Source organism: Watersipora subatra, chromosome 9, assembly GCF_963576615.1.
Source record: "Watersipora subatra chromosome 9, tzWatSuba1.1, whole genome shotgun sequence".
Classification (NCBI taxonomy): Eukaryota; Metazoa; Bryozoa; class Gymnolaemata; order Cheilostomatida; family Watersiporidae; genus Watersipora; species Watersipora subatra.
The window spans coordinates 54,191,482-54,205,204 of NC_088716.1; the positions used below are offsets into that span (position 1 = coordinate 54,191,482).

The window sequence follows — 13,723 nt, forward strand, 5'->3', positions numbered from 1 at the left end:
CGAATTAATGGAAAACTGCCAGTTAGTAATAAGTGCACATGAATACTCTATCTCCATTCTTTCTATCAGACAAAGCAGATAAAAGTTATGTGAACACATCTAGTCGATCAAAAAGATGTCCGCTGAAATCAGGATCCAGATAAAGAAAGAGCCATGAGCCGGACATAAGCCGGAGTAGCCACTCAAAATACAGCATACCGTTAAGCTGTTGAGCCACTGGCTGCCTCACATACTAGGTTTATTATAAGAGTCCAAGCTAATAACCTAATGAATGTCACACATTTAGTAACGTTGTAACGGGAGGTTGTTTGATAAAAAGAAGCATGGCCCTACCCAGAATATTTGCCTTCAAGGGATTTGATTAAAGGTCACTTCGCATACTTGAGTGATGAAACCATGTCAAGTAAACAACATTGGAGCTGTCCACCATGGAAGAAGAAGGGAAGGAGAGGCTGAGATATTTCTCTATCTAACCTATATCGAGCGCCAATGGAACAGAAGGCCCACCAATATATAATAAAGAAATTAATCACTTCGAGACACACCATTAAATAACTATAAAAGCCAGTTATACCGCTACTCATGACTGACAATAAAAATCTTTTTTGCAAAATAGAGCTTTTTTTCAACGGTGGGCAGCAAGTGACGCAGCAACGTCGTTGAGATTTTTTGCTATTGAGTTATGATAATAGTGGTAGCACACAATATGATTACAAAATGCACTCAACACCATAACTGTCTGACACAATTCTATCATTTTTTTAGTTACCACTGGCTTGACACTAAAATTTTTACCAGTAAGTGAACAAATGGGTTGAGTTTTTATGGATTTTTTACACAAGCTGATGTTTTGTTCTCAACAACAGGGACTGATATGTTCAGCCTATGATGATAATGATACAGGTACTAATTCTACCTTACTGATGTGCGATTGGAGTGATTTTCTATTGCTCAAACATCATTGATTAACTCTGTTAGTCTCTAGCGTTTTAAGAAGTTAATTGAAATCATAAGTTCACCATGTGATAATTCATTAAACCGCAAATTATAAAAATCAAAAAAGTTTATTAAAAAAAGCGCTTAATTTCATCATTGGTCAATATGGGACTTCTGAAGTCGAAGAAAATCCTAAAAAAGATCGATCGCTTTGTGTTGTCATACAAGGTGACTTTTATAGGAACAAAAATTGTTCCTATACAACAACTGTGTAGCCTTAAAGGAAAAGAATTAAATGCCAAAATATTGAGTGAGGATGACAACGAACTGCAATGACATCTTGATATTCGACGCTGCATAATGTCTAGAGTGCAGCCTGCAGTCACGCCTACAACTACCCAGTATCCGTCAACTGCCTCGCACTCAGTCTAACAAATTAGCCTAGTTAATGCAATCGATTGAGGTCTTCTAATGCTTTGATAAAGAAAAAAGTCGCCTAACAATAATGCCTTGTTTGTAAAAGGATCTAATTTGATTGCGAGCAGCTGTGATTCCGTGAACAGCCGAGTAAACAGAGTTATGACTTTTGAGTATTTACACTATCTATAATTAAAACAATAGTGCCTCCTCTCCCTCTTTGAATTCCTTGATGTTCGCTGCAGTGTGTTTGATTTCTTGGCTCCAGTCTCTTACAATCATCACTGCTACAACGCTTGATCAGGTGTTATAAATAGTAAATCCTTGGTAGCTTCCCTTTAGGAGAATCTTGAAAGGCTAGTGCCATTAATGAACATTAAGCAAGCCTTGTGAACGACGCTGGGCTATTCCGATTGTGAATATTAGGGTTGAGAGTCGATATGCCTTGAAATGATTGTGATCGTAATGGAGTAGTGACTTTTTTACCACTAAAAGTTTAGTCGTTTGAATGTGATTATGAAGACAAACAGTGAGAGGTCATCAGCAAAAGTGTTTATTAAACTGAAGAGACACTTTTCCGCTTAGGCGCACGCCAGACACTGGCTCACTAAAGATGCACTCTAGTAAATGTTTTTCTATAGCAGTCTCAGTGACCAGTGATAATCTGGCTCACCTACTCGCCCTAAGAATTCCCATCCCCTGAGTGGATACACGTAACTATGGTACTCAAATCTCATGACCTTGCCTCATGTCGTAATTATTTCACTATTAAAGTGTAGTCAAACTTTGACATACAAAGTCGATCTATTCTGATATCTGTTTCCGATTTCAAAACGGTCGTATTTTGAAGCAGATTTTTATATGAATGCATTGAATTTTGTTTAATTTGTTCTAAAGCCTGAAAGGATTGATAAATTTTTAATTGTATATACAATTAAAACAGGTGTATAATATAAAATTGTGTGAGAAAACAAATGAAAAACCAACCTAGGCTTATATGTAAAAATTAAAGTAAAAATTCATCAAAAAGAGGTTTCTATGTGTTATCTTACCTTTTATGATAGAGAGTTTTATGGTAGAGAGTGATAGAAATACATGGTATAACTTACTCTAAATTAACATTAAATATTGTCTAACTTAGGTTTTATAATTTCATTATTTTCACATCACATTTTAACTTAATTTTGCATACAATACCATATGTTATGAAAAATTATGCTGATCATGTGTTAAACATTTCTTTGGACACAGAGGCAAATATCTCCTCAAATTCTATGTTATATGTCAAAAGTTGGTGTGTGTAAGTGATCTCTGACTGGAGATTTGACAGTATGCAAGACCAGGAGACACCGCAATATTAGATGATTACAAGGTCAATTGCTAGTATTTAATTTAATTGACTAACAAGAATACAATGACGACATGTTTGAGACGCGAGCATTTGAAATATACCATAAGTAATCATATAGAAAAGCAAGCGTCTTTCAACAGCGTTACATCTCAGAGTTCTATAGTCGGGAAGCTTTGTTTGTCACGTATGACAATCGACAACTAACATTTCAGCATTTCCTGTTAAATCTGAACAGCAACATCTGTGATCAATATCAGGCTGATGAACAGTGCTGTACATGCCACAATAAGGAAAATAGTTTATATGCTGTTCTTATATGGAACTCTCAGGTGGGCCAACCAAGAGGTACCTGCCCTGGCAGCGAAAAAGTCAAACTAAACATGGCTACTTTTAAAGTACGGCCACACGTAACAATTTTTTCGTTGATTCTGATGAAAATCACGAAATAAACGAAAAACGCAGAATTATTCGGCCGAAATTCACAGAATTGTCAAAGCTGCGCATGCACACTGAAATCGACGACGAAACGCTTTTAATTGGCTCAACTAATTATTAGCGAGCACTACTTTAGCAGCTTTTGCAATTTACATAGTCCAAGAAATGTATTACGATACACAATAAAAGTACCCGCGCAATTTGACACAGTACATACGATGCAACTACCTAGATTGCGCCATTGTTGATTCTTCATCGCTCGGGCACTATGGTTAGTGGTTACAAATTGTTTCTTTTCAAATAATTTTTAACAAATTTTTTTAGCAGCAAAAGTTCTGTTGTAGAAAGAGCTGCCATCTTTAGCGCAGTCAAGTCAGTTGCATCATTTTTACTATGGCATATCGCGTTCGTATTTTTCTTGTGTGTCACATCGCGTTATGTGCTTCTTACTACATAAATTGCAAAAGCTGATAGATTTGTGCTCCCTAATAATTTATTTAGCTATTAAAAGCGTTTCGTCGACGATTTTGGTGTGCATGCACAGCTCTGACAATTCCGTGAATTTCGGCTGAATAATTCTGTGTTTTGTTCATTTCGTGATTTCGTTCAGAATCAACAAAAAAATCGTTATGTGTGGCCATACCTTTAACCCTTTGAATTCTAATGGCCGGAATTTCTGCATTCACATGGCTTTGTTTACAAAAGCTGTTTCTAAGTAACAGCGTAAACAAATCAAAGTAATTCTTGCACAGGATGCTAGACCAGAAATTTCACTTTCATTTGTAGCAGTTTTCAAATATCATTATCTATTTCCTTCGTTATAATAACAAACTTTATTAGAACGATATCACGGAAAAAATCGATGACTCATTCGTTGGTAGGTCATAAATGATTGTGATAAAAATAAAGAATTTTATTGTACTAACTATAATTTTCCAGTATATTTTGAGTCATGAAATGGTGATGAACATGTGCTCAATGAATATGATACTACTGTAAATGCTTTCAAGAGTTTTAAAACCATACGAACTTCTATAGTTTTAGTCCGAATAACGGTGAAGTACTGTTTTTTCTGTTTGATTACATTTGCTGTGGGTTTTCCGACTTTTTTACTAGTGCTTTACCAAATATCATTGTATTATGAGCACATTTAGATATACAGTCAAACATGGATAACTCGAACTTCACGGGACCGAGCGAAAGTGTTCGAATTATCAGAGCGTTCAAGTTATCTTAGCACTGTCACAAGTCCATGTATTTACTTATTTATTAGTAGATACATGTACATATACAAACTATAATATAAATCAAAAGCACAAATGACTTGTTCCAAATTAAATGCTTCTGATGTAAAGTTTAAAACGTTTTTATCAAAAAGTATAGATTTTTCTATCACTTGAGATTGGTTTGTTGTTTGAGATGATGTTATTGCCAGGACGTTTTTTAAATTGACATTGACAAAACTTGATCGTTGTTGAAATGCTCAAAAGAAAAGACATAGTTTTCTTTTGAGCATTTTACCCACGATCAATTTTGCCGATTTTTCTTGAAGTTTATGCAAAGATTACCTCGCTTTACCTTGCTTCCGAAGGGCGATCGCTAAGCGGATGTTTGGTATAAATCAAATTTCACCAAACCTTTAGAAAAGTCGTTGACAAAAATATTTTGCCGATGGTGGTAATAACGACGCTTATGAATTACGAAAAGTTGAGGTTTGCCTCTACGGCTTGGAATAAAGTGATTTTCTAAAGCGATAACAACCGCTTCGGTAGCCGTTGGGCAAAAAACAGTTCGAGTTAACAGTGTTGAGTTCGAGTTATCTATAGCAATTTATCATTACGTGGGAACGGACCAAAGAAACCGTTCGAATTAACCATGTGTTCGAGCTATCCGTGGGCGAGTTATCCATGTTTGACTGTACTTAATAAAAGTTTAAAAACTTGGGGTCGTTGGACAAATTGCCTAGGGTTACTGACACGTATTGACAAAAACGGCCAGGGTTCAAAGGGTTAATGCTTTCCCTAAGCAAATTTTTATTGGTTCTGATAGAATTAATTAATGCCAAAAATCTTTTATTACTTGTACACTTAGTAATGCTGCATAAGCTACAGTATCCCTAAGAGAGTTAAAAGACTAAATCCATGTTTACTATTTTCAGTTTCACAGAACTGGAAAAAAAGAAAACGCCGCTAAAGAAAAATGCTATCGTTTCCATAGTTTGACCAAAACGTAGACCCCACTCTCTGATATAAAAAATATAGTCGTCAGAAATGTCTGAGACCCAAAGTTGAAGAATTTCACCACCTGAAATACTTTTTTGTCACTATTTACAGTTTTTCTTTTCATGCATCCTAAACCGAAAATAAAACATTTTTTAACCGCGATATTATTCTGCGATTTCTGAGTAAAAGAAACTATTTGATACAATTTTTTGGCAAAATGATAAACGCCATATCCTAGATTTATTGTGGCGAAATTCTGGGTGGATTCGTTAACTCTGCGATCAATGTTTTTGTATGGATACTAAGGTGAGCCATTATAAAAGCTTTTTATGGTAGAAGAGTTGAATTAGAAAAAATTATTTGAATGGCAAAGCTATCCGTACAATAAGCAATGCTTTATCACTATTTTCATTATGTGGATTGTGCGGATTTGGAGATGCACATATTGAGTTAGTGTTATAAGTGTTTCAATGGATATTCACGCATGTTCCGAAGTAATGCAGGCGCTTTGATAAGGAAGATAAGAAATTCTATGCGAGAGGTCATAGCGGTGCATCCGGAACTGCTCAAATCGAAATAATGACTCAAGTATGGAAATGTTTAAAAAGCAATAGTATGTGCAGCGTTTACTTGCGCATCATCTCAAAGCATCGTTTACATTTTTCACCAGCTTGAAACATTCGGTAAAAAAATTGTGAGCAAAAAAACTCACTTGACTCGCGCATTTTTGCAGTTTGTATTTTGAGGATGAACAAACCTGCAAAATAACTGCATCATGGAAACGCAGTGATCGCCATGGAAACACTGTGATCGTAAGTGTCAGCCTGTTTTCTTTCATAACGAGGTTGATGAGTAAAAGACTGGCTCTTCCAATTTAGATAAGGAACAAAAGATGGCACAACAACAAAATGTCATAAATTAAAGAGAAAAAGCTCTCATCTATTTCCCATTGAGAAGACACTCCTACACTATGTTTCCATGGTGCGCAGTACTGCGAAGCAGCCCCTCCGAAGTCGAAGGGATTGTACGTTTCCATGCTGCGCAGTGGTTTTCAGCAAATACCGCAAATTAGCCAGAGAAGAGAAATTGTATAAATTGAATCGCCTGATGGAGAAATAGAATCGATCACGGATACCGAACGTCATAAACAGTCTTTTTTTATGATTCTGTCGTCATACTTTTATTTACAATACACATTCACAAGGTTTTACAAACCTTAACACACTCTTTACATAGTAATATATTTTTAATAAATATTTTTTAAGTAATATATTATTTAAACGTTAATTTAGGACTTGCCACCTATTTTTCGAAGTGTTGGCATCGATAACAAAGTCCAGGAAAGTAATCACCTCATCATCCTCGTGAATGCAGACCATAATTAAATTTATGTGGAAGATGATCGGAAGAATAGTGAAAAAACAAGATTAGCAGGACAACCTTTGTACTAGTTTATGGCCATCGAAAAATCCATCTCCACGGCATGAGAGCTATGCGCAGCCACTGCGCAGTCGCTGTTTCCTTGCTGCGAATTTGCACTGGCTTCGCACTGATCAGTGCGCAGTGATTTCAGTGCGAAGACGCTGTTTCCATGATTCGGAGATAGCGCAACTCCGAAGCACTGCGCATCATGGAAACATAGTGCTAGTCAGCTTAGTCAGGCCTGTTGTGATACACAAATTTTTAGATAGCAGCGTCAGATGGTTGACCCACGCTATGAGTGACCCAGGAAATTATTCTTCTCCAATGGAATGCTCAGCAGGGTGATGATGCTACATTTTCAATAATAGCTACCATATTGATTTATATAGCAGTAATTACCACTTTCAAGTACAAAAAATCTTTTACTATTTTTGATATTTTCAAATCACGAGTTCAAAGCTTTTCACTTGTCTAAAACCTAAACATCATTACAGATGATCTGTCAAACCAAGGCTGTTTTATCATCAGCATAACTTCAAACACCATCTGTAAATATGATAGTATTTACTACTAGCCTAAGCTCTCTGGTTAACTTTTCCCTTTATTGTCAATACATATGTAACCTAGCTGTGTTCACGGCAGCATATAATGCCATGTTCACGTCAGTGTGTAACCTAGTTGTGTTCATGCCAGTATGTAACCTGTTGTGTTCACATAAGTATGTAATGCCGTGTTCATGCCAGTATGTAGGCCTAATGGTGTGTTCACATCAGTATATAATGGGTGTTCCTGTCAGTATGTGATGCTGTGTTCACATCAGTATGTAATGCTGTGTTCATGCCAGTATGTAGTGGCGTGTTCACATCAGTCTGTAATGGCTTGCTTACATCAGTCTGTAATGGCTTGTTCACATCAGTATGTAATGTCGTAAAATTGAAAAACATAAAATTATGCCTTAACTAATTCATAAATGTAGCAATCACATTGATATTTAGAGTCATTACATACAACAATATAATATATATATATATTATTAATAATATTAATAATAATATATTAATAATATTAATATTATATAATATATATATTATATATGTGTATATTATATATATACCAAAATATATATATATATATATATATGATATAGCTTAGATGTTATTCAGCTGCAGATGTCCTAAAATAGAATGCAAACAGCGGACAATTCCTTGTCCATTTGCATAAATGGTCTGCGATTGATCAGTCTAGCATTAGACATGACAGCCTTTATCAACAATAAGTAATGAGGCATGAGGCATGAGACAATTTCTATTTCGAATTAGCGTCAACATTTCATTGATCATTTCTACGATCAAAGAACATTGAAATTTGAATTGCGTGAAGCAGCGTCTACGCTAGCCGTAATTTGCTATAAGCTTTTAGTTGATTTTTGTTACTGTTCATTTGTTTCACAAATGAGAGCATCAACAAACCTACACAGCTGATTAAGATGATGAGCGCAAATATTGGTTATTAGCGCACGCTGGTTTGTTCACCGTGAGAAAATGGAATGGAGCTGAACTGAATCGATCCGCAATTTGGGTGTCACAACTGATCAATCCTTTCCAAGTTGTAGAAGTTCAAACGGCAGCTGAAGGTCGAATTTGCAAAACATTTTTTGTCACAAAAAAGTTTTTTAACTCATCAAGATTTTGTCAGATTAGAAGCCAGTGTACAGGCATCTTGAAACAAGAGCCAAAAGGTGGAGTGTCCAAAGAGGTAGAGCAGTAAGCAACTGGTCAAACAAGAAAAGTCTCAATTGACAACAGACGATGCGCTCTTACGATGCTCAATTTCGCTTGCTGTTTTGACATTTGACCAATCTCAACGATTTCCTTCCACAAACATACGTAACATCGAAGACCGCCTAATCAGATCTCTACAGATACATAGCCTATCGTTAGACACTGCAACACTTGCTAGTTGCCTCTAGCAAGTCTTTCGTCTGCGTTCCTTATTGTTTTGTTTAGACAGCGGATGAATGTCTGGCGAGACAGGAAATACCATGATACAAGTCGAGGCTTTCACAGCATCTTCTACTACAAGTAGCTTATGAGTATACTTATTAACCTGCCTGCTACATGTTCATACTGTACTCCAACCTACCAGAGGCAAAGTTGAAAAGGACACTGATTGATGACAGCAACACAGCCACTCCACTTCCTGTACAATGCAGCATCGCTAAAGAGCGGGACTCAAAAGAGACAGCCGACTACACTCGAGTTATCTGGCAGTCTGCAATAAAAATACATAACTTCGCCGTAACAACAAGTAGGTGGCTGTTGCCTGGTCGACTGTCACTGTAATCTGCCATCTACAGCTGACGCATGACAACAGATTATACCTTCTTATGACTGCTAGAACATACTAGATCTTGGCAAAACGTAATTGAATATCAGTTGTAATACCCTTGAAATAATTAGTTCCTACAGCAGCTCAAGGGACACAAAGATAGTAGTAGACCCCAGTTACTAGCCGCCAGCCACCCACATCTTTTGTATAACACCTCATTGAAGCTCTCTGTTTACACATCTTTGCAACAGACTTGCTAAAGATTTTCCATTGAAATAGTCCCGCAAGCTTCTTTGTGATAAGCCACGCATTTACGGCAGCTATAATACCAGCATTATCTTCTGAGAGCATTTATAAATGGTTATGTAATGATGACAGATAGGGATGGAAGTCAATGACCGTGTCCATCAATGGTATTTGTTAACAATGGCATTCTGAACTAAGGAGAAAAGTTTCCAAGACAACAAAGCCAAGCAACCGGTACACTGAAAGTTGTAAAAACATAAGGTTGTACATTTGACTAATAATTGGACCATTGCCTGCAACGCTATCATAACTTATTGGACCCCCAGATGCTAGAATTTCAATACTCAATTTGTGACCTCGTGCAAAATATTTCACATTGCGGAATTCAACTACTGAAAATGAATGCAAGTATAGGTTGCTTACAAGGTTTTTTATTTATTGTCAGCGCAAATTAATAATAGTAACTAGAAATTCCCCAGTCATACAGCCCCGACCAAAGTGATATTGGAAAAAAGAAAGGGTACTGCTGGTTGAGAAATGCAATATTAGCAGTCAAATGACACTGCAGTGCAATAGGATAACTGCAATCGTAGCTAAAATGTACTGGGGGTATTATGTACAACAAACAGCAATAATGAAAGGAAGAGATTATATGTTTATATCTCTCCCCTGAAATTGGAAAAATGCAATATTAGAAGTCAAATGGCAAGCTGCTGTGTAATATACACAGTTTGAAAGTTGGTTGTGTTGAATGTAGAATGGTTTTGATAGCGATCTGTAACAGAAAGCGAGCATCAGCATTCCCGTGTCTGGAAGTTTTCTGCCAACTGGAGCAAAATAAAAAAATGTTCTCGTCATATAAAGGGGCATTGTAGTTTGGCCCTAGGTTGTACATAAGATGTAAAGAATTTTGGCTAACGTTCTAAATAATTTAATGAAACCTTCGAAAATTGGACAAAAAAACATAGGCTGATAAACTGTGTGCCACAATTTCGTACCTGTAAATCAGTCTACGCCTCAAACGGTCTACGTTTATTACAGAAACCTTCGGATAAACAAATTCAAATGATTATTCTTATAATTAAATCATATAATAATTTTATAAAATCGAATCAATATTTTTATAATTAAATATTTTTGCAAGATATTAAAAATGGAAAGATATTAGAAACCTTCGGCAATTGGACAATGCTATAGACTGGTGAAATGTGCACGTTTTTCTCGTGAAATACGCACGACTTAATGGTTCTACTCTTGGTCGCACAGCTTTATCGGCGTTTCGTTGGCCGGTCTTAATTTTGGTTAAAAAAGCTTGTCAGGTTTTAATAGCGATTTTAGGTCAAATTAATCTGTCTAGTTATGTATTATCCGATCAGATGGGTAAGGTTTAGGATATTGTCTACAAATTTTAAAGACTTGGCAACATATTTAAATAGTTTATATGTGTTTTGTATCGTTATTATACTTAAACGACTCCATTGAAAAATGGCTAAATCTGTTGATGAGATTTCGGTACAAAGGGTTTGCGACGGTGTTGATGAATAATTTTCGTGAGTTGTGTGCACATATGCATTTATCATAACGCTCCCAAACAATCGCTTCGCTTGTGTTTGGTCGTAGGATAAATGATTTGTTCATCTGGATTGAAAATAGTTAAGCACTTGACCAATGAACGAATTGGTTCATGACTTGACTAAATTGTTACCGATGTTTGTGAAGCAAAAAAAACTAAGTTGCTCTCAACAGAAAATGTGAGCTAGCTGGTTACATGTATAGGCCTACATATGTGACAACATACATGCTGACAGTAGGATAGTTGAGTGAAAACTCCATACAAGCAGTCATATCTTGTATATAATGAAGTAACGCTTGGTGATTGAAAAAACATCTGATGATCGGATGTTTGTTCAATGACCAAGCGTTCCTTGACAATGATCAATAACATACTTAAGGAAACTGAAACCATTTACTACTGAGCAAATAATAGTAAACGTCATCCAACGAGTACAAGAGTTTTATTGACTGACGTTGAAATCAAAGCGACTCAGAAACTAGTTACGCCGGGCTGACAAAAAAATCCATTTCAAGATATTTCTACAAGGCAATAAAGAAGTTTAGAGAACAACAATCTTAAAAAACAAGTCTTGTAAGGTCAAATATTAAAACTTTGGCAATCAGTATTATTTATATTGTGTTATCAGATAACAGAAATATAAACTTTTGAAACACTCCACTCAATCCAGTCATATTGCATCAGCTAAATTAGATTCGAATGTACAATGACAAGGAATGTTAAGTGCTAAGTACGTGCAAGTCATTAAAATAACGCTAAATAATATCTTACCAAGACGTATTGATAAAGGCTTGGGCTGTCATTCTAGTTCCAGCACAAGCTATTCAACGTATCCTCTCGGTAGATGTATTATAATAGGTCTAGTACAATTTACTTCGTTTGCAGCGTGCGATTGCGTTGTTTAAATGAGCGTAAGCAGTCGCATGGCTGGCTAGTGCTATGACATAAGAGACCCAATAAAGACGTTAGGGTATTTTAGTGTAGCGTCGCTGTATACAGTGGTTACAACTTAGGCTGACGCTGTGAGGTGACCAATTAGGCGAACGAGAAGTTAGCAATTTGCCCAATCGAAATGCAACCTGTAACGCGATCAAAACAGCCAAGAACAGACAACTCTTTAACAATATGCGTTTAATGTATGTACATACACGTACCAGTATGTATATCAAGTGTGTATAGTACTGTATACATGTACTAGTAAAATAAGAGAACTTTGGTTTCAATGCTTAAAACAGTCATAGTATCGCATAGCTTCATATAATCATAGAGCCTAGACAAAGCTACCCAACTGGTAAACTATTGTAACTCAGGCAGTCGGAATAATCTCAATTTGTCAAGTAAAGTATATTTAAAAGACAATTGCATAGTCCCCACTAATTGCAAAAATTGTGTTCCTGAAAGATCAAGGATAACTTTAATCTACAACGGCAGCTAAACCTCCATTTTTTTCTAGATGGGAATCAAAATCTTAAAGGTTGACTTGCAACAAAATTTACATTACAGTTATTTGGTATCATAAGATTCACCATGTCTTACTCTGTTGTGTTGTAGGTGCAAAATATATGGAAATGTGATTACAAGCTCTTAAAAGCTCAAAAACGAACAGTTAATCGCAGCCACACGAGACCGCCGTAGTTTGGATTCGCTTTCCAAAACGGCTCAAATGGGACGTAGTTGTTACAGGATGGTTTCTGTTTACACTTTCATGCAACCTCATTCGTCGAAATATTTTCACAAATATACTTCACGCATTCAATAAAACCATGTCTATTGTTTTTACGCGTCGGTTTTATCGTCATTGTAATGCTGTCACTTTTAGCACTGATATCTTATAACTTACCGTGAAAAATCGTTAAACTTTTTAACCTTAGTTCGAAGGAGTATATATCATTGTCTGATAATCATGACGAGCCTGTTGGTTACCTGTGATAATCGAAAAAAGCTGCAAAAATGATTTGCGAAGTATTGGGTCACGTGATCAGATTACGACTTGATGATTGAATAATGCCGAAAGAAAACTGTAAAGTAGCGAGCATCTATATTTGATACGGGGTCTTCGGTAAAACCCGAAGTGTTTGTAATAAACTAGTGCTACGATAAGTTTTACATTAAGCTTTTTATTGGCCTTTCAATTCACGTGAGAACATACGTGATAAGACGATAACCAAACTGGAATGACTACGTCAGATAAATAAACAGATTCCAATCTACGGCGGCTTTTCGTTTTTGAGCTTTTAAGAGCTGGTAATTCCATTTCCACGTATTTGACACCTACAGCACAACAGAGTAAGACATGGTGAATCTTTTGATACCAAATAACTGTAATGTAAATTTTGTTGCACTGCTGCTAGCGATTCCAGAGTCCTTGAACTTTCTATTAGTGCAAGTAGTATGGAATTTACAAGTTATAATGAAACTAATATAGGTAGAAGTTTAAAGCCAACATGGTGTAGTGAACATTGCCATGCAATCACATACAGCCAAAAAATTTGAACAATTTGACCTGACCAATATAAAATTGAATTCACAGACTGTTTAATTTGATCTGATTAGATATTTCACAAATCGTCGAGTTTGAACGATCATCGAAAGACACTACATATTAACCATATCAATATTGAAGTATTACTTTAAAAACTTTTTGCTTTTCATGAAGATAGCATTGGCAAACAGCGATCAATAAAATACAAAACCTATAATATGTAAGCGCCACTAGATGTGAAGAAATTTATCTACAAACTATTGCAAATACTAAACTTAAACTGTTCAGAGTTACCAAGAGTAAATGCTATC

At 36.0% G+C, this 13,723-nt stretch overlaps 1 protein-coding gene across 1 annotated transcript in view; it reads right to left on the reverse strand.

Annotated features, from left to right (window-relative positions):
- LOC137404008 (uncharacterized) overlaps window positions 1-11,846 on the reverse strand; it is a 51,393-nt gene extending 39,547 nt beyond the window's left edge. The window contains exons 1-2 of the mRNA XM_068090166.1: window positions 11,702-11,846; window positions 8,926-9,054 (exon numbers count right to left, since the gene is read on the reverse strand). Of these exons, the coding sequence (XP_067946267.1) occupies window positions 8,926-8,998 (73 nt within the window). The 5' untranslated portion in view covers window positions 8,999-9,054; window positions 11,702-11,846. The remainder of the gene's footprint in view (window positions 1-8,925; window positions 9,055-11,701) is intronic.
- Between the last annotated feature and the right edge of the window lie 1,877 nt (window positions 11,847-13,723).